This window comes from Mytilus galloprovincialis, chromosome 10, assembly GCF_965363235.1.
Source record: "Mytilus galloprovincialis chromosome 10, xbMytGall1.hap1.1, whole genome shotgun sequence".
In the NCBI taxonomy this organism is placed as follows: Eukaryota; Metazoa; Mollusca; class Bivalvia; order Mytilida; family Mytilidae; genus Mytilus; species Mytilus galloprovincialis.
In genome coordinates this window covers 26,716,812-26,744,640 of record NC_134847.1, presented here as the reverse complement: position 1 = coordinate 26,744,640, position 27,829 = coordinate 26,716,812, and the positions used below count along the sequence as shown (strand labels likewise).

Sequence of the window (27,829 nt, the reverse complement as noted above, 5' to 3'; positions counted from 1 at the left end):
ATCATCCTCCTAAAGTTTCAAAACTTTTGTATGTCACTAAGTTTCCTAATGTATTTATTTAGTAATAATATTATGAGACACCAATATATCTTAACTATTTTGTGTTAAAAAAAAGTTGAAAACATCCGTTTGCTCAGTATTTCCCCAAACATATGATCAGTATTGTCTTCAATACTGGTATACCAGTATTGTAGTTTTTTTTATTTATTTACTTCTTTACAATATTACTAGAACAACATTTTTCTTCCGTACGCATATACAAGTATTGCGATCGCCAAGTACAAGAGATCCAACCTAAACATTGAAAATGCAATCCGTTCTATTATTAGTTACATGGTGTGTTAGTGACCTAATACGATACATATGGGGTCAGTAAATTCCATATGGGGAGAGAGGGAATTTATTGACCCCATATATATCGTATTATTTTACTAGCACGCCGTGTAACTAATTTATCTTACCGACTATCTTCACGTGTGGTATTTTGACTAGCGGCCTATCAAAGTAATCAAGTCTTCAATACTTAGTATTAAGATCCTACTTCCAATTGTCTATACAGAAAACAAATGCCAACAATAGCAACTTTTTAGCTTTAAATTTGTTTTAAGAGTTAATTTCAATCGTTCATTACATGTATTTTAATTACTTCCTCTGTTGAATCCTTTCAGATTTCTTTTTTTGTTTTGAAAGGGAAGTAACCTCGTTATGCCAATAATAAGAACTTGTTAGCTTTAATTATGTTTTATGAACTTATTTAAACCTTTCATCATCAATTTCTTCGTCTGTTGAATTCTTTCAGATTTTCCCTCAAAACCGTGTTGTTTTTATGAAGGGTTGTGGCATCATTTTTGAAGTAACTCCTTACTAACCTCATATGGTAACTAACCGTGTATGGTTGCTAACCCTATATTTTTTTTAGAAAAACCTATATCAAATATACGTAGTCACCACATGTAATCCTTTAATCAATCATATCTCTATAAATCTATAAGAGGTAAGATAAACAAATATATACCGAGTGTCTTATATGTTACTTTCATTAGAAGTTGATGATTTATTATCATTGCCTTTAACCATGCTGACATGTTTGAGTGTCACATTTGCTGCTAGAACATTTAGTAGCGCTACCACCACGACCACAATAAACCAAATAACGATAATCGACAAGAATGAGATGACACCAACACTCATGAGAGAACGACGAGTTTTTCTTCTCATTATAAAGCATGCAACTTTATCATGTTTAATTTTTACACCGTTATTTTTTAAATCCATTTCTAGAATTATTACTACCTTGTTATCTTCTTACACTTACAAATTTAAAAATGTAAACAAGTGCGACCGAACAACAATGAACAAGTGCAAAGAGCATCGAGCAACAGTGGGAACTACATTAACTTTTTTTCAATTCGATTCAAAGTTTTATTTAAAATCGATATTTAATAAACTTCTTAAAATCAGCTCTAGTGGGCTTTTTAATCGACTGGATAACAAAGTATATACGCACAGAAACATTTCATGAAAAGAACACAATTATATACATACAATACATGGTAAGATAGATAAAGCTAGGTTCACACTGCCGATCAGATCAACTCGATGATCCCGATTGTCATAATTTCCACGACAAAGCGTAACCAAATTCTTGATCGGGCCTGTTTACGACTTCTACCTGACTGCTATTCGACTGTACACGACATTTTCTCGACCATTCACACTCCTTGATGCCTCCATCCCGACCACTAATTTAATACATATTTATGGCATGCCGTTTTCCTATTTATTCGAATTTCAAGTTATCTCCTACAATTTATAAGATATCTTATATAATATATAAGATATCTTATATAATATATAAGATATCTCCTTTAATATATGAGATATCTTATATAATTGCATTTTTATAAGATATCTCATATATTATTTAAGATATCTCTTATATTATATAAGATATCTCATATATTATATAAGATATCTTTAATGTTATATAAGATATCTTTAATGTTATATAAAATATCTCATAAAGTTTATATGATATCTTATATACTTTATAAGATATCTTCTAAAGTTTATAAGATATCTTATGTACTTTATAAGATATCTTCTAAAGTTTATAAGATATCTTATAAAGTATATGAGATATTTTATAAACAATTTTTATATAAGATATCTTATATAGTTTATAGGATATCTTATATAGTTTATAAGATATCTTATATAGTTTATTATAAGATATATCATCAAGTTTATAAGATTTCTTATATAGTTTATGAGATATCTTATAAAGACAATTATATAAAATATCTGATAAACTATATAAGATATCTGATAAACTATATAAGATATCTTATAAACTATATAAGATATCTTATAAACTTTAGGAGATATCTTATAAACTTTAGAAGATATCTTATAAACTTTATGAGATATCTTATAAACTTAATAATATATCTCCTATAATATATAAGATATCTCCTATTATATATTAGATATCTTATATAATTTCATTTTTATGAGATATCTTATATATTATATAAGATATCTTTAATGTTACATAAGATATCTCCTAAATTTTTTAAAAGATATCTTATAAAGTATATGAGATATCTTATAAACAATTTTTATATAAGATATCTTATATAATTTATAAGATATCTTATATAGTTTATAAGATATCTCATATAGTTTATAAGATAACTTATATAGTTTATGAGATATCTTATAAAGACAATTATATAAGATATCTGATAAATTATATGAGATATCTTATAAACTATATAAGATATCTTATAAACTATATAAGATATCTTATAAACTATATAAGATATCTTATAAACTATATGAGATATCTTATAAACTATATAAAATATGTTATAAAGTTTATGAGATATCTTGAAGTAAGAATAAATAGCAAAACGGCTTGCCATACATATTCGATGATTCCGACCAATTCAAGATCTCTACAAGATCTTTACTCGACTAGCTAGACCAAATTAACTATTCAGGATCTCAGCCTGATCTCGGCCAGACCATATCGACTTGATCGTAGGGATAGTCGGACATTGGTATAGTATGTATTATTTAAGTATAAAAACGTCTGATTTTTTTTTATCACCACTTGCAGCTAAGGGGGCATTAAGTGTTACATTTGTCCGTCCGTAAGTACGTATACGTACGTCCCAACAATTAGTTTCCGTTTTTTAAACGTGTTGCAAGACTTATGTGCTTAGGAAAGTGTTTAATTTCTAAACATAAAAAAATAAACATGTTTTGCATCTCAGCACTTCGCAGTAAACATGTTTTGGCTCTCAGCACTTTGCAATAAACATGTTTAGCTACTTCGTCAAGTATATGAAGCTAAACATGTTTAAATTCTAAACACTTTCAATATTTAGACAACTTCTTTAAACACGTTTAGAATAACAACACATTTAGGCCAAAGACGGCATTCATATCAGGTGCTAATTTTTGAGCGGTAAGAAGAAACAAAGAACCCGAAGTCAAAGGCCACGCTGTTTACTTCTGACCATAACTGACCGTAACTTTACTGTTTCAGAAAGGTAAGGAGTTATGATTATACTGTCTTTTATTTCGTACTGCCAATTCTAAATGATTATTGACAGTTATAAGCATTATTTACAAGTACACTACCGTATAGTCAATGCAGGAGAAAAAAGGGGGTATCATCTCACGAAGCAAGTGCTTGTAAGAGCCTTAAGTGTCCAAACTATCTTGTGTAAAGATGTTAAGAGTTGTTTAATATTAAGCAAGTTACAATCATGCAAGTTTGCACTTATTTTTTAATTCATATATGTTCTTGGAAAGGAGTTTGTGAGGATAATTTTCGTTTGGTACTCCTCTGCAGATTATAATTGAACATGAAGGGTAGCAGAATCTGCCGAGTCTCATTAGGATGAGGGGCATCATTCGCAAACTCAGCGTCATATCGAGTTCATTGTTTTCGTAAGAACTTCCGAGATGCACAATCAACATTTCCTCAAAACAAATATTAAGATGCTTGTTTATTTCAATAGTTAGAAGCGGTTGTGCTATTTTTATAATTTTAATGATATGTATTGTTTTATTCTAGATGAGAGAAGTGCAGAGGACATCATCATCTGTCTTGACATGCTAAAAGAGTGGATAAAGAACAGTAGCAAATATGTTGCCAAGTAAGAATCAGAAATGTATTTGATTTTAAAAATGCCAATATATATTTGATCAAATAAATAATATTAAGCATGAAAACAAGTTTTATATTAAAAAATATCAATTGATTTATCAGTAAATTTATGCTTTTATACCACATTGGTCTTAACGTTGTTATCTTGATCTTTAATCATGTTTTTACTTTTTGGTGTTGTAGTTCGTATACTTATATTTTTTGATTAATTCTTCTTAGTTGCTTCTCAATTTTTTTTTCCATATTTCAGGCCAGTGACCAGCAGTTGGGTACTAAGAAAGGAGAAGCTATGACTTGTAAAATGAAAACAGGACATTTACAAATTGTTTTGTTGTAGGGATGGGGTACAAGTAGAAGTAGGACTGGTCAATATTATGAGCATGGACTTTGTTATGAATTTATGAGTTTATGTTTGATTGTGTTCAATGATTAACTAGAAATAAATGATAACACAAATTCCTTTGTTTTATTTGTTGTAATTGTGTTTTAAAGCTAGATTTAGTATAATGATTATTTCATTTCAAAAAGTTCTAGACTATTTTACGAATATTTGAAATGAAGAAAAATGCAATAGTCGAATGACGTGAATTAAAATAAAGTAAAAACTCATTGAGATTGAAAAGGTTTTGGTCACATTCAATTTGATATGGAAATTCCAGTTTCTTAGTTTAATGCATTGGCTCCTTTTTGTGATGGTATGAAAACCCGTTTTATTGAGAGCTATCATATGTTTTACAGTTTAGTCTTCTTGAATATTAGTTTAATTGGGGCCTAATGAAGTAACGGCTTCTCACACTAAAATGAGAAACATGTTTCTTCACGACCCTTTATGGTCTAAACAAGTTTCCATTCAAAACACTTCACAGCTAAACATGTTTCCAGACAAAAAACTTCACAGCTAAACATGTTTCCAGATAAAACACTTCACAGCTAAACATGTTTACAGTTTTAGCACTTTTTAGACGGAAATAATTTCTGCCTATGAAGGTTAACATTCTGACAGTCTAAGGCTTTTTCCATTTTTTTACAATTAAAAAAAAACTTCTTCTTAAATTTGATAAAATTTTCATTTCTTTACAATTTCTGCATCAATTAACATTATAAGAGTCGAAATTAATGTTTCAATGTCTTTTTAAAGTTTTTCTGTCCAAATTCTTTCTTGCATAGCTAACTTGCTCTGTTATACAGCATCAATTACTATAATGACACTCCTGCATACAACTGTTGTTTTTTTTCAAGCAGTGCCATAATCTGAAAAAATATAAATTAAGGCATACATTAGAAAACCAAATTCAATTGGTTAATTGAATAAATTTACAAAATTTTCATGGTGCAAACTCAATCGTTTTTATTAAACAGATAATCTGCAAGCTGATAAAAAAATATCCCTTACTATAGCCAAACAAAAGTTGCATGCTGAAAGCAGAATTTTGAACCATGTTAAAAAATTATTTTAATTGCAATATATCATGTTTAAACTATACAACGAATGTGTTTTTAGGAATAAAAAATAGGCAAAATCAATATATAATAAACCATGTAGCTGTACCAAGAGACCAAATACATGTACATAACAATAGCTTTGGCTAGCTGATGTTTTTTTAAGGTGCACTCTATTTGCATTTGTCATGGCTTTTCTTGAACTCACCTGTCACCTTGGATGTCTGATGTCAGTGCAACAACTTAACCATCTGTAAAACATCAAATACATGAACTTTAAAGTATTATTCATAAAAAAATGCAGTTCGAAATTTAAATTAAAAAAAATCTATTTTCACACACACGTAATTTTGGCACAACTTTTTGGAACTTTTGGTCCTGAATGCTCTTCAACTTTGTTATTTGTTTGGCCTCACTGATGCGTCTTTTATAGACGAAATGCACGTCTGGCTTAATATAAATTATAAGCCTGGTACCTTTGATATGTATTTATTATAAAGTGTGTTGAAATTCTTAGTTACATAATTTGTAAGGCAATCATTTTTTAGTTGTAACTAAGGACATTTTTTGGAAGATTTATAAACTCAATTTCAAGTAGTTGTAGCAACCAAATTTCCGCCATCAGTCTTTATATAAGAAACAATAGGAATCAGCAAGCAACATAAGGCAGAAGGTGGTAATTTAGCTTTACAAATATATTTGCATTTGGATTGATATGAAAAAAAGGATCGCCTTATATCTAAATTGTATCTTTAATTGATTTACACCTTTGTAAAAGTATGTAGACATTTAATTAATTCCCAAATGAAGGTTAATTATGTATGATATATTTATATTTCAAAACATTAATTTAAATGATAAAAAAACTTACCAATTATGATGACTTTCCATTTAAACTGTAACATTTACACACATAAGTTTTGTAGAATCTCCATCCAGTTCATTTAAAACAACAGTAATGTTTTAGTATAACACCAATATCTTAATCAATATGCCAGAAAACAATAATGTTAGAGTCATCTCCTTAATCTGGTAACTTTTCTAGGTCCTCCACCTGCTTTTTTATATCTTCTGCCTTTGACAATAACATAATGAAACAAACTTTTTCTCAATGTTTGCAGAACTAAGCACCAAAAATTTGAATCTGTGTAGCTGTCATGTGACCTGTGTGTATTTTCCTTGGCACTGCTACATTTGCATGGTCAGTTGGGGCACCATAAGGATTTACCAAGTACAGTAACTTAGTATAAAATTCTAAATTCATACGTAATATTCATAACTTGACAGGTCATAAACATATTTTGTTGATGAATTATGAAACATTAATGCAGATTCAAGGCTTATATATGATTCAAAGATAAAAGTATATCATAAGAATATTTTCACATCGAAAAAAGTGTACACAGATGTTCCTATGCGTGGCACCATTCTGGGACTGAAGTTAATCCTAGATGTTTTTTCAGCAGGTTGCATAATACATAACCAGAACAGATAAAATGTTATGGAAGGACTATGTGTAAAGTAATTAATTGTTAAATAATTTGTATTTTAAAGGGGATGAGGTCCAGGGTAATAGCGTAATCACTTTTTAGAGATTCTACAGATTATAATTTGAAAAAAAATATAATTATAATGACACACTTTTTAATATATATAATATATATAATTTGGATAATTCCTTTCTTTTTAAAAAAGAAATTCTATATACATGTAATATCAATATTTTTGGAGTCAAAAAGATTAAAAATTGGGTACAGATAAAAAAAAATATCAGTCCATCAAAAAAATGGCCTTGGTAAGTTGTAATATCATTATTGAATATATTGGGGCTTCAAGGAGACAAGATAAAGGGTATATTCATTCTTTTGAAAGATCTTTGATCTAAGGAAATAATTTATCCTCTAAAAGATAAATTAGTGAATACTTTGAATTCAATAATGATAGATTTAAATAAATTATATATTTTTTCTAAGTATATTATGCTCTTTTTCTGCCTAACAAATTTGAACAAAAATTTTCCAAGTACAATTTCTGGCCATAACTTTGAAGAAATATTCTAAGTCCAATTTCCACTTAACAAAATTGAACAAAATCCATTACGTCCAGCATTTCGCCTTTTATATTTCTGTTGCTACAGAATTCCTGTTAACTTAACAGGAAAATGTAAACATTTCGTCTAAGGTTTATAATGATTCAGACGGATTTTTTTCTTTATTCCATGTCCGCCTTAAATCTGTGTAAATAATTTAATTTTTAACCGGATTCCGTCTGGAATCCTGCTAAATTAAAGCGGAATCCTGGCACCTAATATTTTCATATGGGCACATTAAATATTAAACATGTTTAGATTTAGAACATGTCAAAAATCGGTTTCATAAATGTGTTAATTAAGGCTCTAATTTTTAGAGTGTACACAATGCTTAATACCATAAAACACAGATCAAGTGCGAATTTTGGTGGCGTCACTTTTGTCGTTCTTGTGTAATGACTCTTTATAGCGTTATACATGTTAAATGCAGGCTGTGGCATTATCTTTGTCTCATATGGACACATTCTCCGTTCATTTGGTTAGATTTAGTAGTTTACAGAATGTCTGAGAAAAAATATTCATTTGAAGTATCTACATGAAAATAAAGCAGTTGGAATTTTTTGGCAAGGTGTTTTTAGCTCAGATAGACAGGTTAATAGCTGTGTCGGAGCATGAAGAGAGTGTAGAATGCGAACTAAAAGGGGTAGACAGCAAAGGGTGCCGAGAAATCTATGGGATGCAGTGGCTGATACCCAGTAGTTGAATGGCTCAATATATTTCGTTTTGATGTAACAATGGCAAAACTTGCTTGATTTTACTAATAATATTGCAAAAAGGGGTAAAGATGTTAAATGTTTTCCCAAAATTTTGCCAAAAATAGAATTTCAATCCCCTGGAGGATACCTTTTCTGAAACCGTTTACATATATCTGTCAAGAATTTAAAAAAAAATCATTTGTCTTTTATGAAATTGCGTCAAAAACCGTATGAAAAAAACGTTTGTAAACATTCGACCGTACGTTGACATATAGTTGTTAATTTCTGTGTCATTTGGTCTTCTGTGGAGATGTGGAAAGTCTCATTGGCAATTATACCACATCTTCTTATTTTATACGACAATAATTACTGGACATACGAAAAATACGTTGCGTCAAACAAAACAAAAATTAGCCTATTAAACAGGTAAAATATAATATGGATGTTCTTAAAAACTAACTTTGAAGGCTAAATTAGTCATCAGCTGTCTAATAATGAATTTGAATTACTTTCATATTTGAAAAATCCTCTGGGACCAAAATGCAGAATCTACGTCCCATCAGGAACACCTGAGATCATCCCTGGCTTTTATTGGGTTTCGTGTTGCTAAATTTTTAGTTTTCTATGTTGTGTTTTGTAGACTGCTGTTTGTCTTCTCGTCGGCTTTTGTTTTTTTTCGCTATGGCTGTGTCGATTTGTTTTCGACCTTTGAGTTTGATTGTTTCTTTGGTATCTGTTGTCTTTCTTTTAAAATTTTACACCTCCTTGAAAAAGTACAGATGCGTACTTTACATGTAGGAATTTTTGTATAAATAAAATATAAATAGTGACAATATAGTTTTGAAGAAGCAAAGTTATGAGAGTTAATCAGAGCTGCACACATTTTTGGAGAATCGTGTATGGCCGGTTGGAGATCGAAGAGTTGTCGAATGTGGTCGCGAAGAGATCGGGTATTGGTCGATTTGGTCTGGGATGAAAAAAATATAGAAGTCGCAGCGATTATGAAGCGATCGGGCATTGTTCGAGTTAATCTGAACCACATATCGAGCAGGTTGGCGTTGATCGAGAAATGATCGGATATAAGTCGGACAAGGATCGAAATGATCGATTACTGATCGGTAAACTTTTTGTATTCCGACAAAACTCGATCTCAACACGATCCTTTCCCGATCAATTCGACCGCTACTCGATGAATTATTGATCTCTTCTCGAGTGACTGGCTTCTCGACCCTAACTCGAATGTTTTTGACACGTCAAAAACTCTCCGGTAGAAAGTCAGACCGATGACGACCAAGGTAGACCACCCCGAACATTCTTGTCGATTGAATCAGACCAGTCTCCCGATCGCCTAATTTGTCTTGATCGGGATTGATCGAATTGGTCTGATCGGCAGTGTGAACATACCTTAACACATAAAAGGTAAAAGCATAGTTTGCAAAAAAAAGTATATCTAAAAATCATAGCATTAGTTAGAATGATAAGCACAGCAGAAAATATCAACTAAAAGAGCTTAACAAATCAGTCAAACAAATAAAATTAAAAAAACCTCGAGCATAGAATCAATTTATGAATGCACTGCACTGGCATGAGCTGTTGTTTGGATCCCGTGTTTTTACCAATTTTTTGAATTGGTCAAAAGATGTTTCCGTTTAACAATGGCTAGGCAGCTCACTCCAGATTTGTGCAACATTATAGCAAAACGATCTCAAAACATACCTGGTAGTTTTGTATGTGGAGTGCCATCCATAATCGGCAGCTTCTCCCCCAGCATTTTCCTGTGATCTTAAATTATATTTATGAATTTTAAAATCAATAAAATCATGAAGATAACTTTGACTTTTTTTTTGTGAATTATTTTAAACGTTTCTAGCAGTTTCTCGTAATAATAATACTTTGAAACTACAATATGTCTTCACCATTTTGTGTAAATAAAAAACAGCTGAAAAATCATCTTGTCCAGTATTTCCCCAAATATACCTACAGTATTGTCTGCAATACTGGGATATCAATACTGGAACAACATTTTAATTCCGTACGCATATACCAGTATTGCGATCGCCAAGTATACATCGTATAGGAGATCCCACCTTTACACTGAAAATGCAATCCATTCTATATTCAAATATTTACCGGGTGTCTCATATACTGCATGTTACTTTCATTGGAAGTTGATGGTTTATTATTATTGCCTTTGACCATGTTTGACTTTCACATTCGCTGCTAGTACATGCAGTATCGCTACCACCATAACCACAATAACCACAATAAGCAAAATAACGATTATCAACAAGAATGAGATGACACCAACGTTAACACTCATGAGAAAACGACGAGTTTTTCTATTCATCATAAAGCATGCAACTTTAACTTTTATTCTGTCATATTTTAAATCAATTGCAGGAATAATTAATTCATTGTAATCTTCTTACACTCCAAAATTAAAATGTAAACAGACTCAAGCATAAAAACAAATATATGCATGCACTGCACTGGCATGAACTGTTATTTGGATCCCATGATTGTACCAATTTTGTGATTTGGTCAAAAGATGTTTCCATTCGATAATGGTTAGGCAGCTCATTCCAGATTTGGACAGCATTATAGCAAAACGATCTCAAACCTTACCTGTTGGTCCTGAATGTGGGGAGCCCGCCGCAATCCGCACTTGATTAAAAATTATACTTTTGAATTTTAATATCAATTGAATCGATATCATGAAGATAGCTTGGACTTTTTTGTGATTTATTATAAATGTTTCTGTTGCAATAGTTTGTATTCTTCTTATTTTGAAAGAAGATAATTTTGACTGTTGTAGCAGTTTTTCGTAATAATAATACTTTGAAACTACAATATGTCTTCACCATTTTGTGTTAAAAAAAACCAGCTGAAAAATCATCTTGTCCAGTATTTCCCCAAATATACCTACAGTATTGTCTGCAATACTGGGATACCAATACTGAAACAACCTTTTTATTCCGTACGCATATACCAGTATTGCGATCGCCAAGTATACATGGTATAGGAGATCTCACCTTTACACTGGAAATGCAATCCATTCTATATTCAAATATTTACCGGGTGTCTTATATTGCATGTTTCTTTCATTGGAAGTTGGTTTATTATTATTGCCTTTGACCATGTATGACTTTCACATTCGCTGCTAGTACACGTAGTATCGCTACCACCTTGGAAGTTGATGGTTTATTATTATTGCCTTTGACCATGTATGACTTTCACATTCGCTGCTAGTACATGCAGTATCGCTACCACCATGACCACAATAAGCAAAATAACGATTATCAACAAGAATGAGATGACACCGACGTTAACACTCATGAGAAAACGACGAGTTTTTCTATTCATCATAAAGCATGCAACTTTAACTTTTACTCTGTCATGTTTTAAATCAATTTCAGGAATAATTAATTCATTGTAATCTTCTTACACTCAAAAATTAAAATGTAAACAGACTCAAGAATAAAAACCAATATATGCATGCACTGCAATGGCATGAACTGTTATTAGGATCCCATGATTGTACCAATTTTGTGCTTTGGTCAAAAGATGTTTCCATTCGATAATGGTTAGGCAGCTCATTCAAGATTTGGGCAGCATTATAGCAAAACGATCTCAAACCATACCTGTTGAATCTGAACATGGGGAGGTCGTCGCAATCCGCACTGGATCTAAAATTATACTTTTGAATTTTAATATCAATTGAATCGATATCATGATGATAGCTTGGACTTTTTTTGTGATTTATTATGAATGTTTCTGTTGCAATAGTTTTTATTCTTCTCATTTTTAAAGAATGTAATTTTGACTGTTCTAGCATTTTTTCGTAATAATAATACTTTGAAACTACAATATGTCTTCACCTTTTTGTGTAAAAAAAACCCAGCTGAAAAATCATCTTGTCCAGTATTTCCCCAAATATACCTTCAGTATTGTCTGCAATACTGGGATATCAATTCTGGAACAACATTTTTATTCAGTACGCATATACCAGTATTGCGATCGCCAAGTATACATGGTATAGGAGATCTCACCTTTACACTGCAAATGCAATCCATTCTATATTCAAATATTTACCGGGTGTCTTATATACTGCATGTTTCTTTCATTGGAAGTTGTTGGTTTATTATTATTGCCTTTGACCATGAATGACTTTCACATTCGTTGCTAGTACATGTAGTATCGCTACCACCATAACCACAATAACCACAATAAGCAAAATAACGATTATCAACCAGAATGAGATGACACCGACGTTAACACTCATGAGAAAACGACGAGTTTTTCTATTCTTTATAAAACATGCAACTTTAACTTTTATGCTGTCATATTTTAAATCAATTGCAGGAATAATTAATTCATTGTAATCTTCTTACACTCCAAAATTAAAATGTAAACAGACTCAAGCATAAAAACTTATATAAGCATGCACAGCACTGGCATGAACAGTTATTTGGATCCCATGATCGTACCAATTTTGTGATTTGGTCAAAAGATGTTTCCATTCGATAATGGTTAGGCAGCTCATTCCAGATTTGGGCAGCATTGTAGCAAAACAATTTCAAACCTTACCTGTTGGTCCCAAATATGGGGAGCCCGCCGCCGTCGTCCGCTCTAAGTCTTCATCTAAAATCAAACTTTTGAATTTTAATATCAATTGAATCGATATCATGAAGATAGCTTGGACTTTTTTTTGTGATTTATTATAAATGTTTCTGTTGCAATAGTTTTTATTCTTCTTATTTTGAAAAAAGATAATTTTGACTGTTCTAGCAGTTTTTCGTAATAATAATACTTTGAAACTACAATATGTCTTCACCATTTTGTGTTAAAAAAAAACAGCTGAAAAATCATCTTGTCCAGTATTTCCCCAAATATACCTACAGTATTGTCTGCAATACTGGGATACCAATACTGGAACAACCTTTTTATTCCGTACGCATATACCAGTATTGCGATCGCCAAGTATACATGGTATAGGAGATCTCACCTTTACACTGGAAATGCAATCCATTCTATATTCAAATATTTACCGGGTGTCTTATATTGCATGTTTCTTTCATTGGAAGTTGGTTCATTATTATTGCCTTTGACCATGTATGACTTTCACATTCGCTGCTAGTACACGTAGTATCGCTACCACCTTGGAAGTTGATGGTTTATTATTATTGCCTTTGACCATGTATGACTTTCACATTCGCTGCTAGTACATGCAGTATCGCTACCACCATGACCACAATAAGCAAAATAACGATTATCAACAAGAATGAGATGACACCGACGTTAACACTCATGAGAAAACGACGAGTTTTTCTATTCATTATAAAGCATGCAACTTTAACTTTTACTCTGTCATGTTTTAAATCAATTGCAGGAATAATTAATTCATTGTAATCTTCTTACACTCAAAAATTAAAATGTAAACAGACTCAAGAATAAAAACCAATATATGCATGCACTGCAATGGCATGAACTGTTATTTGGATCCCATGATTGTACCAATTTTGTGCTTTGGTCAAAAGATGTTTCCATTCGATAATGGTTAGGCAGCTCATTCAAGATTTGGGCAGCATTATAGCAAAACGATCTCAAACCATACCTGTTGAATCTGAACATGGGGAGGCCGTCGCAATCCGCACTGGATCTAAAATTATACTTTTGAATTTTAATATCAATTGAATCGATATCATGATGATAGCTTGGACTTTTTTTGTGATTTATTATGAATGTTTCTGTTGCAATAGTTTTTATTCTTCTCATTTTTAAAGAATGTAATTTTGACTGTTCTAGCATTTTTTCGTAATAATTATACTTTGAAACTACAATATGTCTTCACCATTTTGTGTAAAAAAAACCAGCTAAAAAATCATCTTGTCCAGTATTTCCCCAAATATACCTTCAGTATTGTCTGCAATACTGGGATATCAATTCTGGAACAACATTTTTATCGTACGCATATACCAGTATTGCGATCGCCAAGTATACATGGTATAGGAGATCTCACCTTTACACTACAAATGCAATCCATTCTATATTCAAATATTTTGAAGTTGTTGGTTAATTATTATTGCCTTTGACCATGAATGACTTTCACATTCGCTGCTAGTACATGCAGTATCACTACCACCATGACCACAATAAGCAAAATAACGATTATCAACAAGAATGAGATGACACCGACGTTAACACTCATGAGAAAACGACGAGTTTTTCTATTCTTTATAAAACATGCAACTTTAACTTTTATTCTGTCATATTTTAAATCAATTGCAGGAATAATTAATTCATTGTAATCTTCTTACACTCCAAAATTAAAATGTAAACAGACTCAAGCATAAAAACTTATTAAAGCATGCACAGCACTGGCATGAACAGTTATTTGGATCCCATGATGGTACCAATTTTGTGATTTGGTCAAAAGATGTTTCCATTCGATAATGGTTAGGCAGCTCATTCCAGATTTGGGCAGCATTGTAGCAAAACAATTTCAAACCTTACCTGTTGGTCCCAAATGTGGGGAGCCCGCCGCCGTCGTCCGCTCTAAGTCTTCATCTAAAATCAAACTTTTGAATTTTAATATCAATTGAATCGATATCATGAAGATAGCTTGGACTTTTTTTTGTGATTTATTATAAATGTTTCTGTTGCAATAGTTTTTATTCTTCTTATTTTTAAAGAATGTAATTTTGACTGTTCTAGCATTTTTTCGTAATAATTATACTTTGAAACTACAATATGTCTTCACCATTTTGTGTAAAAAAAAACAGCTGAAAAATCATCTTGTCCAGTATTTCCCCAAATATACCTTCAGTATTGTCTGCAATACTGGGATATCAATTCTGGAACAACATTTTTATTCCGTACGCATATACCAGTATTGCGATCGCCAAGTATACATGGTATAGGAGATCTCACCTTTACACTGCAAATGCAATCCATTCTATATTCAAATATTTACCGGGTGTCTTATATACTGCATGTTTCTTTCATTGGAAGTTGTTGGTTTATTATTATTGCCTTTGACCATGAATGACTTTCACATTCGTTGCTAGTACATGCAGTATCGCTACCACCATAACCACAATAACCACAATAAGCAAAATAACGATTATCAACAAGAATGAGATGACACCAACGTTAACACTCATGAGAAAACGACGAGTTTTTCTATTCTTTATAAAGCATGCAACTTTAACTTTTATTCTGTCATATTTTAAATCAATTGCGGGAATAATTAATTCATTGTAATCTTCTTACACTCAAAAATTAAAATGTAAACAGACTCAAGCATAAAAACAAATGTAAGCATGCACAGCACTGGCATGAACAGTTACTTGGATCCCATGATTGTACCAATTTTGTGATTTGGTCAAAAGATGTTTCCATTCGATAATGGTTAGGCAGCTCATTCCAGATTCGGGCAGCATCGTAGCAAAACAATTTTAAACCATACCTGTTGGTCCTAAATGTCGGGAGCCCGCCGCAGTCCGCTCTAAGTCTTCATCTAAAATCATACTTTTGAATTTTAATATCAATTGAATCGATATCATGAAGATAGCTTGGACTTTTTTTGTGATTTATTATAAATGTTTCTGTTGCAATAGTTTTTATTCTTCTTATCTTAAAAGAAGGTAATTTTGATTTTTTTTTTTTTATTAAAAACAGCTTTTAAACCTTTTGCCTCGTATTTTCCATTGTAAAACAAACAGAATAAATAAAGGCTACTACTGGTAAACCAGTATTGTAGTCTTTTTTAATCTTTTTTTTATAATACTGGAAATGTTTTTATTCCATACGCATATACCAGTATTGTGATAGCCATGTATAAATGATTCCACCTTTACACTGAAAATGCAATCCATTATATATTCAGATATATATCGGGTGTCTTATATACTGTATGTTACTTTCATTGGAAGTTAATGATTTATTATTATTGCATTTGACCATGTTTGAGTTTCACATTCGCTGCTATAACATTTAGTAGCGCTACCACCATGACCACAATACCCAAAATAACGATACTCGACTAGAATGAGATGACACCAACACTCATGAGAGAACGACGAGCTTTTCTTCTCATCATAGAGCATGCAACTTTAATTTTTACTCTGTTATATTTTGAATCCATTTCTAGAATTATTAATTCCTTTGTAATCTTCTTACATTCAAAAATTAAAATGTAAACAAATTCAAGCAAAAAGCAATATATGCATGCACTGCAATGGCATGAGCTGTTATTTGGATCCCATGATTGTAACAATTTTTTAAATTGGTCAAAAGATGTTTCCATTCGATAATGGTTAGAAAGCTCATTACAGATTTGGGGAGCATTATAGCAAAACGATCTCAAACCATACGTGAAAATTTTGAATGTAGGAAGCTCATCGCGATCGGTGGTTTCCTGTGACCTAAAATGATATTTCTGAATTTTAATATCAATTAAATACTAGACAATAGTTAAATTCGAAAGAATGAATGAATAGTTTGCTGTTAACCTACCTAGCCTTTAAAAATAGTTACCCATTCGTTTTAGAATATTTTATTGTCTTGATGTCTTTTTTAAATATTTCAGATATATTATTGTTAAAGTTAAAGTCCGAATTTATAGCTATTCCAAGAAGTTAAACATTTTCTTCACACGACATTGTGTTTCCATTTAAATTAAATGTCAAATTATGATGTTTTTTTTCTTCAAATGGCTATAGACTTGAATTTGTTGGGGTTGGCCTTCATTAAATTTATCGGCAACCAGTTTATTTTATCAAAACTATCACATGTATCAGTTTCTATACTTTTAACCACTTTATCTATATCATAATAACTAAATTATACAGTGTTATCATCAGTAACAATTATAATTAGGATAATTATAAATTGTTCTGTTTTGTACAAAATTAAATATGTCATTTATGAAAACATTGAAAAGAACTGGACCAAGAGGTGAAGCGATTCATTATTGCGTCTGTAAAACTTTACAAAAGGTACTCTAGAATGAAGAAAGATCAGTTACTAGAGTTGATTGAAACGAAGACAGAACATATGTTTGTGCGGAATCATAAACAAGCGACGAAAAAAGAGATCATTATCGAGGCGAAACAACATGGTTGAAAGGTATAAGTAGGTTACCTAAATATCAACTGTTGACAAAAGTAATTGAAAAGATTAAAAAAGATATGGAGTCTATAATTAAGGTACATGGATCAAAAACATCCTTAAAGAGTATACCTGGAAAGTTACACATAATGCTGAAATGAATATCCAGACCTTTCTTGAGATAACACGAGGAAAAAGGAAGGAAATAATAAATAAAAAAATTGGTAAAAATTAAACCCCACAGGTATTGATGGCGATGAGAATGAGGGACACTTTAATTCGGGAAATCAAAGTATTACCAAAGCCACCGACCTAAAAGAAACTTTTGAAGAGATAGATCAAAAATCGCAGAAAAGATTGTTCAGTGGACCTCTGAGAAGAGTGGCTGGATATTGATGGAAATAGTGAAATTGCAACTTAACATCAACAAACACAAACCATTATTTGGTTCACAGTATGTAGTCCTACCGAAATGGATTAAAGACAAGAAAACTGTGATTAATGTGAAAAAAAAATTATGAGATTTTTTAAATGGGCAATACTTTCAGCCGTGCATCGATCATGAGGAGGTAGACCAAAAGCATACAGATAGAGTGACTCAGTACTACATGTGGAAAGATGATCTAAACTCGAAAGGATTGGAATTCACTTTGAGTTTTAAGGACAATAGCAAGTTTGAAAAAAACCCACCTTACCTTGGCAGTCAATGACGTCAATGTATATGGAATCGATAGAATAGAGCTATACCAACTACGAATTTCAGATTTCCACGAGGAGCAGGATAGAGACATCCACTTGTTGCTGATAAAAGGAGACGGATGAAGACACTGCTGCTGGATTGAGAACATATCCCGACTGGTTTCGAACCAGATCGCGGAACACGGTCATGAAATATATTTGTGCTACAGGTGCTTAAACCATTTTTGCAGCAAGGATGTACTGAAGGCTCATAAAGAATATCGTGTTAACCACAAATGAGTTAATATTAAGATGCCTAGTCAAGGAGCAAAACAAAGCTTTGAAACCACGCCATGTCGATGAGAGCTCCTTTTGTGGTGTGTGCAGACTTTGAGTGCTTTACTGAAAAAGTAGAATCCAAACCAGATGATACTATTGCAGATATTAAAACCACACACCAAAGTTTATCAAAAGAATACACCGTCGGGATTCTGTTATAATATAAAATGTCTTTACTAAGGAGCCGGTAATTTACACTATGCAAAAAGAAGGAGAAAATGTGGTGCAGATTTTTGTTGAAAGACTTGCATAAGAAATTTAAGTCATTTACTCCAAGAATGACTTCAAAACAATCAATGGTAATGATGACGGAAGATAAGAGTGATTATAAGGCCGAAACACAGAGATCACTGTTACTTTACCGGTGAGTGCAGAGGAACGGCACACAACGAATGTAATTTAAAGAATAAAGTGCAAAAGTTAATACCTCTGTATTTTTATAATTCGGCCGGGAATGACAGTCACCTTTTCATTAAGAACCTAGGAACAACAGAAGGACCAATTACATGTATTCCCAACACCGAGGAGAAATACATCGCATCCACAAAATTAATTTAAGTAGGTGAGTACAAATCAAAGGATGGTAATATGAAACCACTCTATCAGCATCTGGGGTTTGTGGACAGCTTTAAGTATATGAATACGAGTCTAGAGAAATTGGTAAATGCAACCCCTGCTGAAGATTTAAAGAATATGCAAAAAATGTTTGGTAACAAACCACTGGATCCCGAAAAGTATAAAGTTATACCATTTAAATCGGAGAACGGTCGGATAATTCAACTGCGAGAGATCATCGATAAACGTAAAATGGAGTACATTAATGTTAGCCATGCCGACGACTTTGAGTTGGGAAGTCGATCTATCAAAGCAGTTAAGTTGAAAGAAAAGGCACAATTAACATTAATGAAAGATTATTTGTCGCGGGTTAACAAACAAGGAGAATGTTTAATGAAAAATGGTTTTGGAAGAAATTGGACTGATGAGAAATTTGGTATAATAAACATGAGTCGGAAGATCAGACATATTTTGTGTCAGGAGACCATGTATGGCATTGATATGAAAATGCACATCCTACATTGTTATGTTCATGAAAATGGCATCAACTGCCTTGGGCTTGACGCTTACATTGAAAACAGGGAAAAGTATATGCAGATTGTTGACACGAAATAACGAAACCCGGAATGATGTCAAAGCACATTTTTTAGCCATTATTAATGAGAGAAGACCCAAAATGGTATAAAGAATTTTACAGCGGGATGAGACATATTTTGGACTCAATCATCAAACAGCGACCAGACCTTTATGCACTAGGTAAAAAGTCAAAGGGTATCAGAGGTACAGACTATGATATCGATGGAACCACGGTGCAAATTATGTGTAGCTTGGAAAACAAAGAATTTGATTATCTTTCATAACAAAAGATTGAAGTTGGATCCCTTGTGTTTAATGGTCTTATGATTTACAAAAATAATGTACCACCAGAGAGACCTCCAAAAATACTCGAAGCCGAAGGGTGTTCGCAGAATGTAAAAGAAGTTGTGGGATGTGACATTGCATTTACTAACAATGTTATGGATGAAGGTTAAAATATACCTCTGGACGCATCAACGCAAACTGAATGTTTAATTGCTTTTGCGAATAGGTGTATATCCCTATGGTTATATGGATGGGTTCGAGAAACTCCAAGTTATAGAGTTTCCATCTAGGAAAGACTTTCACAATACCCTCACTGGGCAATGCAGACTGTGAACACGCACAGAAACTGTGTAAGGAAATGGGAATTACCAGCATGAGAGAGTACCATGATATGTATCTGAAGACAGATGTGCTCCTACTATGTGATGTGTTTGAGAATTTCAGAGACCTTTGCACGAAGAACGATCAGCTCGATCATGCGTGGTACTTAACAGCACTGGGCCTTGCCTATGATGCAGCATTGAAGATTACCGGTGTAAACTAAAGAGTAAACAACACGAACCCCACCAAAAACTAGGGGGATCTCAGGTGCTCGGGAAGGGTAAGCAGATCCTGCTCTACATGTGGCACCCGTCGTGTCAACATGCAAGGACACAGCAACTATATGTACACAGATACCGACAGCATTATTTACAATGTAGAAACTTCAGATGTTTATAAAGATATGAATGCACACGGGCGGCAGTGGTTTGACACATCCAATTATCAAACCAATAATCCTTCTGGCATTGAGACGGGTATAAACAAGACAGTACTTGGGATGTTTCAAGATGAATGTGCTGGATCGTCTAGACTGAGTTTGTGGGTTTACGCACGAAGCTGTATGCCTTCAAGGTTGGCGAAAGCTAATTAAAAAGGGCTAAAGGGGTGAAAAAGGGCACTGTGAAACCAGGACTTATATTCGCCGACTATATAGACACCTATGATGAGAGTTACCGAACCATGAATATGTACAGAAGTTGGGGGACATCAAATTTATACGCTTGAGTGTCAAAAGAAAGCTATTTCAGGTGATGATGACAAACGGTACATCCTACTCGATGGAATCAACACTATAGCACATGTACACTATAAAATTGGATAAATACCTTAAACAAAGGTGTTAAACAAACGTAACAATGCATAAATCAAACAAACATAATAGTTATACTTTAAAATCAATATATATACAACGAAAAAACTCTTTAAACAATTGTAAACAGAGGTTAATGCTTTCGAAGACAATTGCCACTTCGCGCTCGTTTGGAGGCTAGAAATCAACATAGTGCACAACATAAAGCTTTCAAGTAAGCCCTTATCAAACGGAGAGTTAGAGAAAGCAGTTTACAGTCTTAAGATAACTCATTTTAGATGTGTATTTATGGGAGACGCCTTACCTTTCAAACCATACAGTTAGGAGTAAGGTATTTTCAACCATGATACTTCGATGGGTCCAGAAACACATTGGACGTCTTGGTTTAAGAATACAAATTGTACTTTAATTCTTATGAACTTCCACCACCTAACGAGATGGTGGACTATTAAAAACCTGAAATTCAATACAACATCAGTGAACTACAAAAGAGAGCAACAGTTGTCTGTGGACATTTTTGTTTGTTTGTATTACAAATGTTGCCGGAAAGTCAACTTTTTGATGACGTCGTGTTTTCATTGTAGATATAAATAAACAATGGTAGACGAAACTTGAATTATATGAGAGGAAAGAATAGAATGAGCATGAGTAGTTTGCTCGAAGACTTGAAGATAAACGATTATGGTATTACCAACTCGAAACATTCGAGTCACGGTGCAGATGCTGCAACAAAACGATGGGTTATGCAGGAAGTAAAAGACAGTATAAGTAAAACAGAAGCTATACAATCCGCGTGTGATCAAATAAAGACAGATATAAAGCGAATAGAGAAAGGATATGATGCAACAATTAACGAACTTGAGGAAAAAGTAGCTGAGTCTAAAACCACTCTGAAACATGAACTCGAGGAAAAAGTAAATTAGATTAAAAACTCCACACAACAAAAAATCGATGCACTCGTAGAACACTCGTTTGCGATTGAAGAGCAATTCCGGGAAGATCTAGGGAGGTTAAGGATGTTTGTTCAATTGAAACATACCTACTAGGATTAACCTTTTTTGCTTTTGGGACTCAAGAACGAAAAGCTGACACATTCTTGCTGCATGTCTGATTGTTTGATCTAATAATTAAATGACGTAAGGAATTCTTTCCATGTAACAAAGACATCTTTCACATCACCCTTGATTAGTTTTCGCAAGAACTTTCGATGCGGTACAATTCTTGATCCGTCTTTTGAAGTTCAGGCTCATAGAGGAAACCTGGTATCTCCTTGTCATTAAAATTCTAGAAACGATACGTTTGTGGTTCAGTGTTTAACACGTGGGACACCGTAAAGACTTCTTTGGTCCATCTTGGGGTGTATCTTTTATCAAAAATGCCTTTCTCTTTAGTGATTCGAACTTTACCCCCAACTTTAAAATTTAGCCTGTTTTAATGGAAGACTTTATTTTCATGTTCTTTTTGACTTTCAGCAATATGAGTCCTTTGTAATAGATCTATGTTTAGTCATTTTGTACTGATGAACAAGAGCATTCAACACATCGATGTAAGTGCGCGTAGAATTTGCTGAAACGTATTTAGACATTATCTTTTTTCATGGTGCGGTTCCATCGTTCACCAACATTCGAGTTTTCTTCATTCTCGGTAGAGTACATTTCAATGTTGTGCTTCCGAAGTAGCTCCTTGGCCTCTTTGTTGTAAAATTCAGTTAGATTGGGCACATTATGAAACACCAATAATTCATTTTTTTTGATGAAATCAAAAAAATTTAATTTTGGACCCAATTTTGAACAACTTTGAAATCGGGCCCAATATCAGAAATTTAAACGCTGTTTGATTGGGCTTATTAAAGAACACCAATAATTCATTTCTTTTTTAAATCTTTTTTTTTTTTTTTTATAATGAATTTTCTTTATTGTAACAAATAGATTAGCACAACGTGTATGAACAAAGGTATACAGAATGACATTTTCACACAAAGGAAGTATTAAATAATAAAACAACAATTGAATATATATGTTGGTGCAATAATAGGTTGAAAATAAATAAATATCTTATAACATTGAAATCTTATGTGTTCTTGCAATATACATAAGTTGTGTTTCAATCAATTTTAACATTTATTATTTATTCTATGATAGGGGCCCAGGGACTCCAGTATTTGTTATATTCCTCTACAGAGAGGTTTTTAAATGAAATGTATTTTTCTAAGTTCAAGTGTTCCTTTAAATAGTTTTTAAAGCATTTAGATTTGGCAAAACTTCTTGTAGTTTTGTTCTGTAAATGTACATGTAGTATTTTGAAAGTAGAATAATCTTATTTTTAACAAAATTCAATTTAACATTTTCGTAGATACCAAATAAAATAATCATAATATTCAAAGGCAGTTCAATATTTGTCATTTCAAAAATCCAGATGTTAAGTGCATGCCAGAGACTGGCAACCATCTGACAGCTCCAAAATAAATGTACTATGGTCTCTGGTCCTTCTTTACAAAATGTACATATGTTGTTGCTATTTATTTTCATCATGTAAAGTAGTGAATTAGTTCCCAAAATTCTATGGATAGTTCTATATTGGAACCAGAAAAGCTTAGTGCTTTTACTATATTTTGTACACGAAGTGTGTATTTTTTTCCAGTTAATACCAGTCATATTAAGATGGTTCTCCCATTTTTCCTTTGCAGCAAATGTAACATATTTTTCATTCAATACTTTGTACATTTCCCTTGAACCTTTTTTTTATTTGGCCTAAATTGATATAATTGTTGGAAATTTTGAAATGACATAACTTTGCCCTGGTCATCTAACAAATCTTGTACTGTCCAAATTCCCGCATTTGCCCAGTTTTTATAGTAGACTCTTGAACCACCAATTTTAAAGTTTTCTACCTCCCATAAAGAATACGATAGAATTTCATCAATACATCTTGGTTTTCTAATTTGATTAAGGGTTATCCAAGCATCCCAAACCTCTTGCCAAAATTTATTTGTTGACCTTTTAAGGGGCGGATCCATGATTCCTGATTAGGGGGGCCGCAAATGTTTATGTTCGCCGAGCGGAGCGAGGCGAAAATTTTTTTTGGAGGTAAAATTATTGAAATATTCTTCTAAAGGGGTGAAATTTAGATACATGTATCTCGAACTAATGTGTGGTAAAATTAGCGACAAATTAAAGTTCCAAGCTGAAACCGCCTAAATCCGCACCTGACAACAATCTACAATCACCGTAATGAACAAGAAATATGTGAGCTTCTATTCATTGAGACTGCCCCATATATTTCCCAGAAAACGGGACTGAAGGCAATAAGGATAGAGACAAACCTCAATCCGGAATACACAAGCTGACCCTTCATAATCTAGCGAATGTTAAGTCAATGGTTGCTTGGAAAACTGTTGTTGCATTCATATTAGTCAATCGAATATCTTCAGGGGAAAACTCAATAATGACGTACTAGTAATAGATTTGTATTTTTCCAATTGGATCCTCTGGACCAAATATCAAGTGACTGACTGACGGATGAACAGACAGTGGTAAAACAATATGTCCCTGTCCCGCGAAGAACCATTGAGTTATGATGGCAAGATCTCCTACAAATTTACAACAATCTCCTCACTTACGCACTAAGGGATCCGGATTCAAATTGCATATATGAGTGAGTTTACAAGCTACAGTTATAAAACTGCAGCCCCACAAACAGAAGCTGAAGATCATGCGAACATTTTATTTTGATTCTGTGTTCCTGTGCAAACCAATCAACAATCAAGATACCAGCACTTGTTGTAAAATTATCTATATAGCAATATCAGGTAATATCTTAACTAAACCTTGAAAGACATGGTGCTGGTAGTTGTGACATAAAGAAATTCAGGAACACCACAAAAAATTAGTTTTGTACATCGTCAATGTGTCTAAGCCAATTGTACATGGTTTCAATAATGTGAATTTCACTGCCTTACTTAAGAATTATTTTAACACTCCATAACACAAGCCATGCCAAACTTAATTAACACGATGGAAATGTGAAGAGTTGGCAGATAGACGGTCGAGACGAGACAGATCACAATTGCTCACCTGACCAATACTAGTATTATATTTTGCAGACGAAAATTTGTACTTTTACCAGCGATTTTTAATTGTCCTTTCATAATATCTGTTTTTTACTTTTTTGATTTTTTCAGACTTTACTGTGTTCGCCACAAACAACTAAAATCAGAATGAGATGCATTTACGAAGTTATGTTTATTTTCTTTGTCATCAAACGCAGCTCCGCGTTTTACACCTTCGTTTCAAATAATTTATAGAACATTAATAAATCTCAGGCACGCCCGCCACGCCCCCGCCTAAATCCGCCCCTGAAGGCCCAATATAACTTATTTCAATAAAATTTATTTGCTCCACAATAGAGACTAATCTCACCCACTTTGAGTTCGAATTATACAGACGTCTTACCCATGTAAGTTTTAGTCCCTGTATAAATGCTTTTAAATTTAGCATTTTTAAACCACCCTTATAATAATCTTGACATAAAAGATCTCGCTTGACCTTATCTGGTTTATTATCCCAGATAAAAGCATACATTTTATTTGTTAAATTACGTAACATATTCTCATCTGGACTAGGGATAGATAGAAACAGATGATTTAATTTAGCTATGACCAAAGTTTTTAAAATGGTAATCTTTCCAAAGGGAGTGAGATACTGTTTTGACCATTTTTTCAAAGTGTTGTCTATATTATCTAAAACTGGCCTATAATTTAAATTAATCATTCTATCTAGGTCGACTGAAAACGTAATTCCAAGCAACTTAAATGTACTGGAGCCCCATTTCAATCCCCACTCTACACAAATTTGATCCTGGCTATGTTTTTTGCTACCTATCCAAATAACACTTGTTTTTTCTATATTAATCTCAAGTCCCGAGATTTCAGCATACAATTGGAGAACACGAAGAGATGCATCGAGCGATTCTGGCGAGCCATCTAATATCAATGATGTATCATCCGTATATTGAGAAAGTACAAATTCTGTATCATCTATAGTAATACCCTTTATCTCCCTACTATTTCTTACCAAAATGCCTAATATTTCTGCACATAGCAAGAAAATATAAGGGGATAAAGGATCTCCCTGTCTACAGCCTCTCTCTATAGTGAAGAATTCTGACAGACAACAGTTTTGTGTCACCGCAGCTGTTATATCAATCAGCAAGAGAATTCCGGGAATATTATTTTCTTCAGTAAAATGTAAAATATCATATATTAAACGACAATTTTCGCCTATATATCTACCTGGAACAAAACCAGTTTGATCCGAACTTATTAATTTTGACAAAACAGATTTTATTCTCTCTGCTATACAGCTTGATGCCAATTTATATGTAGAATGTAGTAGAGTAATACATGTAGGTCTCCAATTTTTAAGAAATTGTTTTGGTTTACCATCTTTTGGAATACATGTAATCACTCCCTGCCTCTGGTGACAGACATTTGGCCCTTTCCACATCCAAAATTTATAGATCTAAGGACAAATTTACCAATATCAATCCAAAAAAATTTGAAAAATTCTGCAGTGAAACCATCAGACCCCGGACTCTTGTTATTTTTCATCCTCTTTAATGCTGCAGTTAATTCAGAAAAAATAATATTTCCCTCCAATAACTGCTTTTCATCCTCGCTAAGCTTCGGTATCTCGTCATAACAAAAGTCCTGTGTTAAATCAACCTTTTTCAAACAATCTTGTTTTCTATAAAGTTTTTCATAAAACACCTTTGTCTGATTTAAGATTTCTTTTTGTTCTTCCACAATATAATTCTCTAAATGGATCAACTAGATTAAAGTCTTCCATTAGCTGTAATACTTTTTCTCTAGACTTTGGGTTGTTGATATTAACATAATTATGGGTGTCGAGATTAAAACTTTGAATGAGGTTAAAATCACCACAAAGAATACAAGATTGGTTATCAAATTCCTCAATAATGTCTGCCACCTTTTGATAAAAGCAAGGAGTGTCTACATTTGGCCCAGAAATATTTACTAAGGTAATTCTTTGTTCTTCAATTGTAATGTCCAATCCAAGAAGATTTCCACCCTCATCTTTTTTAACTTTGTGAATTTGAAGATCAAAGTTTTTATTAAAAAAGATGGCCACACCTCTCTGATTGGATGTAAATGAATTGAAAAGGCATTGTCCCTTCCACTGATTTTTAATGTTTAATTCATCTTGTTCTGTAAAATGTGTGTCATGAAGACAGTTTATATTAAAATATTTTGACTTTAAATAGTTCAAAACATCTCTCCGTTTCTCCTTTGTATAAAGACCTTGACAATTATAAGAAATTATTTTAAGAATATCACCCTTCATGCATGCATTTAGCTTTATCAAGCAAAACTAAAACTAAAGTAATAAAAAGCAAAAAATAAATAAACAAAAAAAAACAAAAAATAAAATATTTGCATAAATAGATAATAAAGCTGATATGAAATTCCCAGTTCTATACTTACATTTTGGTATCAATTCAATAATGGTTTCTGTGAAAATATGATAAAGAAAAAGGTTATACATGTACATGTATTTAAACAATAGATGAAAAAGCAAATTGATCCAATTCTGTTTAGTGTTCATTTAGCTAAATTACTGTAAATTTTTTTCTCAGGGTAAGTCTATAGTTTGGTATTAAAGAATTATCTTATAAGTTATATGTAATAAAATAGATATCTACACCTGCCTATAAAGTTCTGTAGTTTC

General features: G+C 32.6%; 2 protein-coding genes across 2 annotated transcripts in view; both read right to left on the bottom strand.

Annotated features, from left to right (window-relative positions):
* LOC143047286 (uncharacterized) overlaps nucleotides 1–11,071 on the bottom strand; it is a 33,896-nt gene extending 22,825 nt beyond the window's left edge. The window contains exons 1-2 of the mRNA XM_076220326.1: nucleotides 11,033–11,071; nucleotides 10,124–10,189 (exon numbers count right to left, since the gene is read on the bottom strand). Of these exons, the coding sequence (XP_076076441.1) occupies nucleotides 10,124–10,178 (55 nt within the window). The 5' untranslated portion in view covers nucleotides 10,179–10,189; nucleotides 11,033–11,071. The remainder of the gene's footprint in view (nucleotides 1–10,123; nucleotides 10,190–11,032) is intronic.
* A 2,783-nt stretch (nucleotides 11,072–13,854) lies between these two features.
* The window catches only part of LOC143047285 (uncharacterized), a 66,394-nt gene continuing 52,419 nt past the window's right edge, over nucleotides 13,855–27,829 (bottom strand). Inside the window, exons 5-8 of the mRNA XM_076220325.1 lie at nucleotides 27,586–27,612; nucleotides 15,876–15,926; nucleotides 14,921–14,974; nucleotides 13,855–14,066 (exon numbers count right to left, since the gene is read on the bottom strand). Of these exons, the coding sequence (XP_076076440.1) occupies nucleotides 14,011–14,066; nucleotides 14,921–14,974; nucleotides 15,876–15,926; nucleotides 27,586–27,612 (188 nt within the window). The 3' untranslated portion in view covers nucleotides 13,855–14,010. The remainder of the gene's footprint in view (nucleotides 14,067–14,920; nucleotides 14,975–15,875; nucleotides 15,927–27,585; nucleotides 27,613–27,829) is intronic.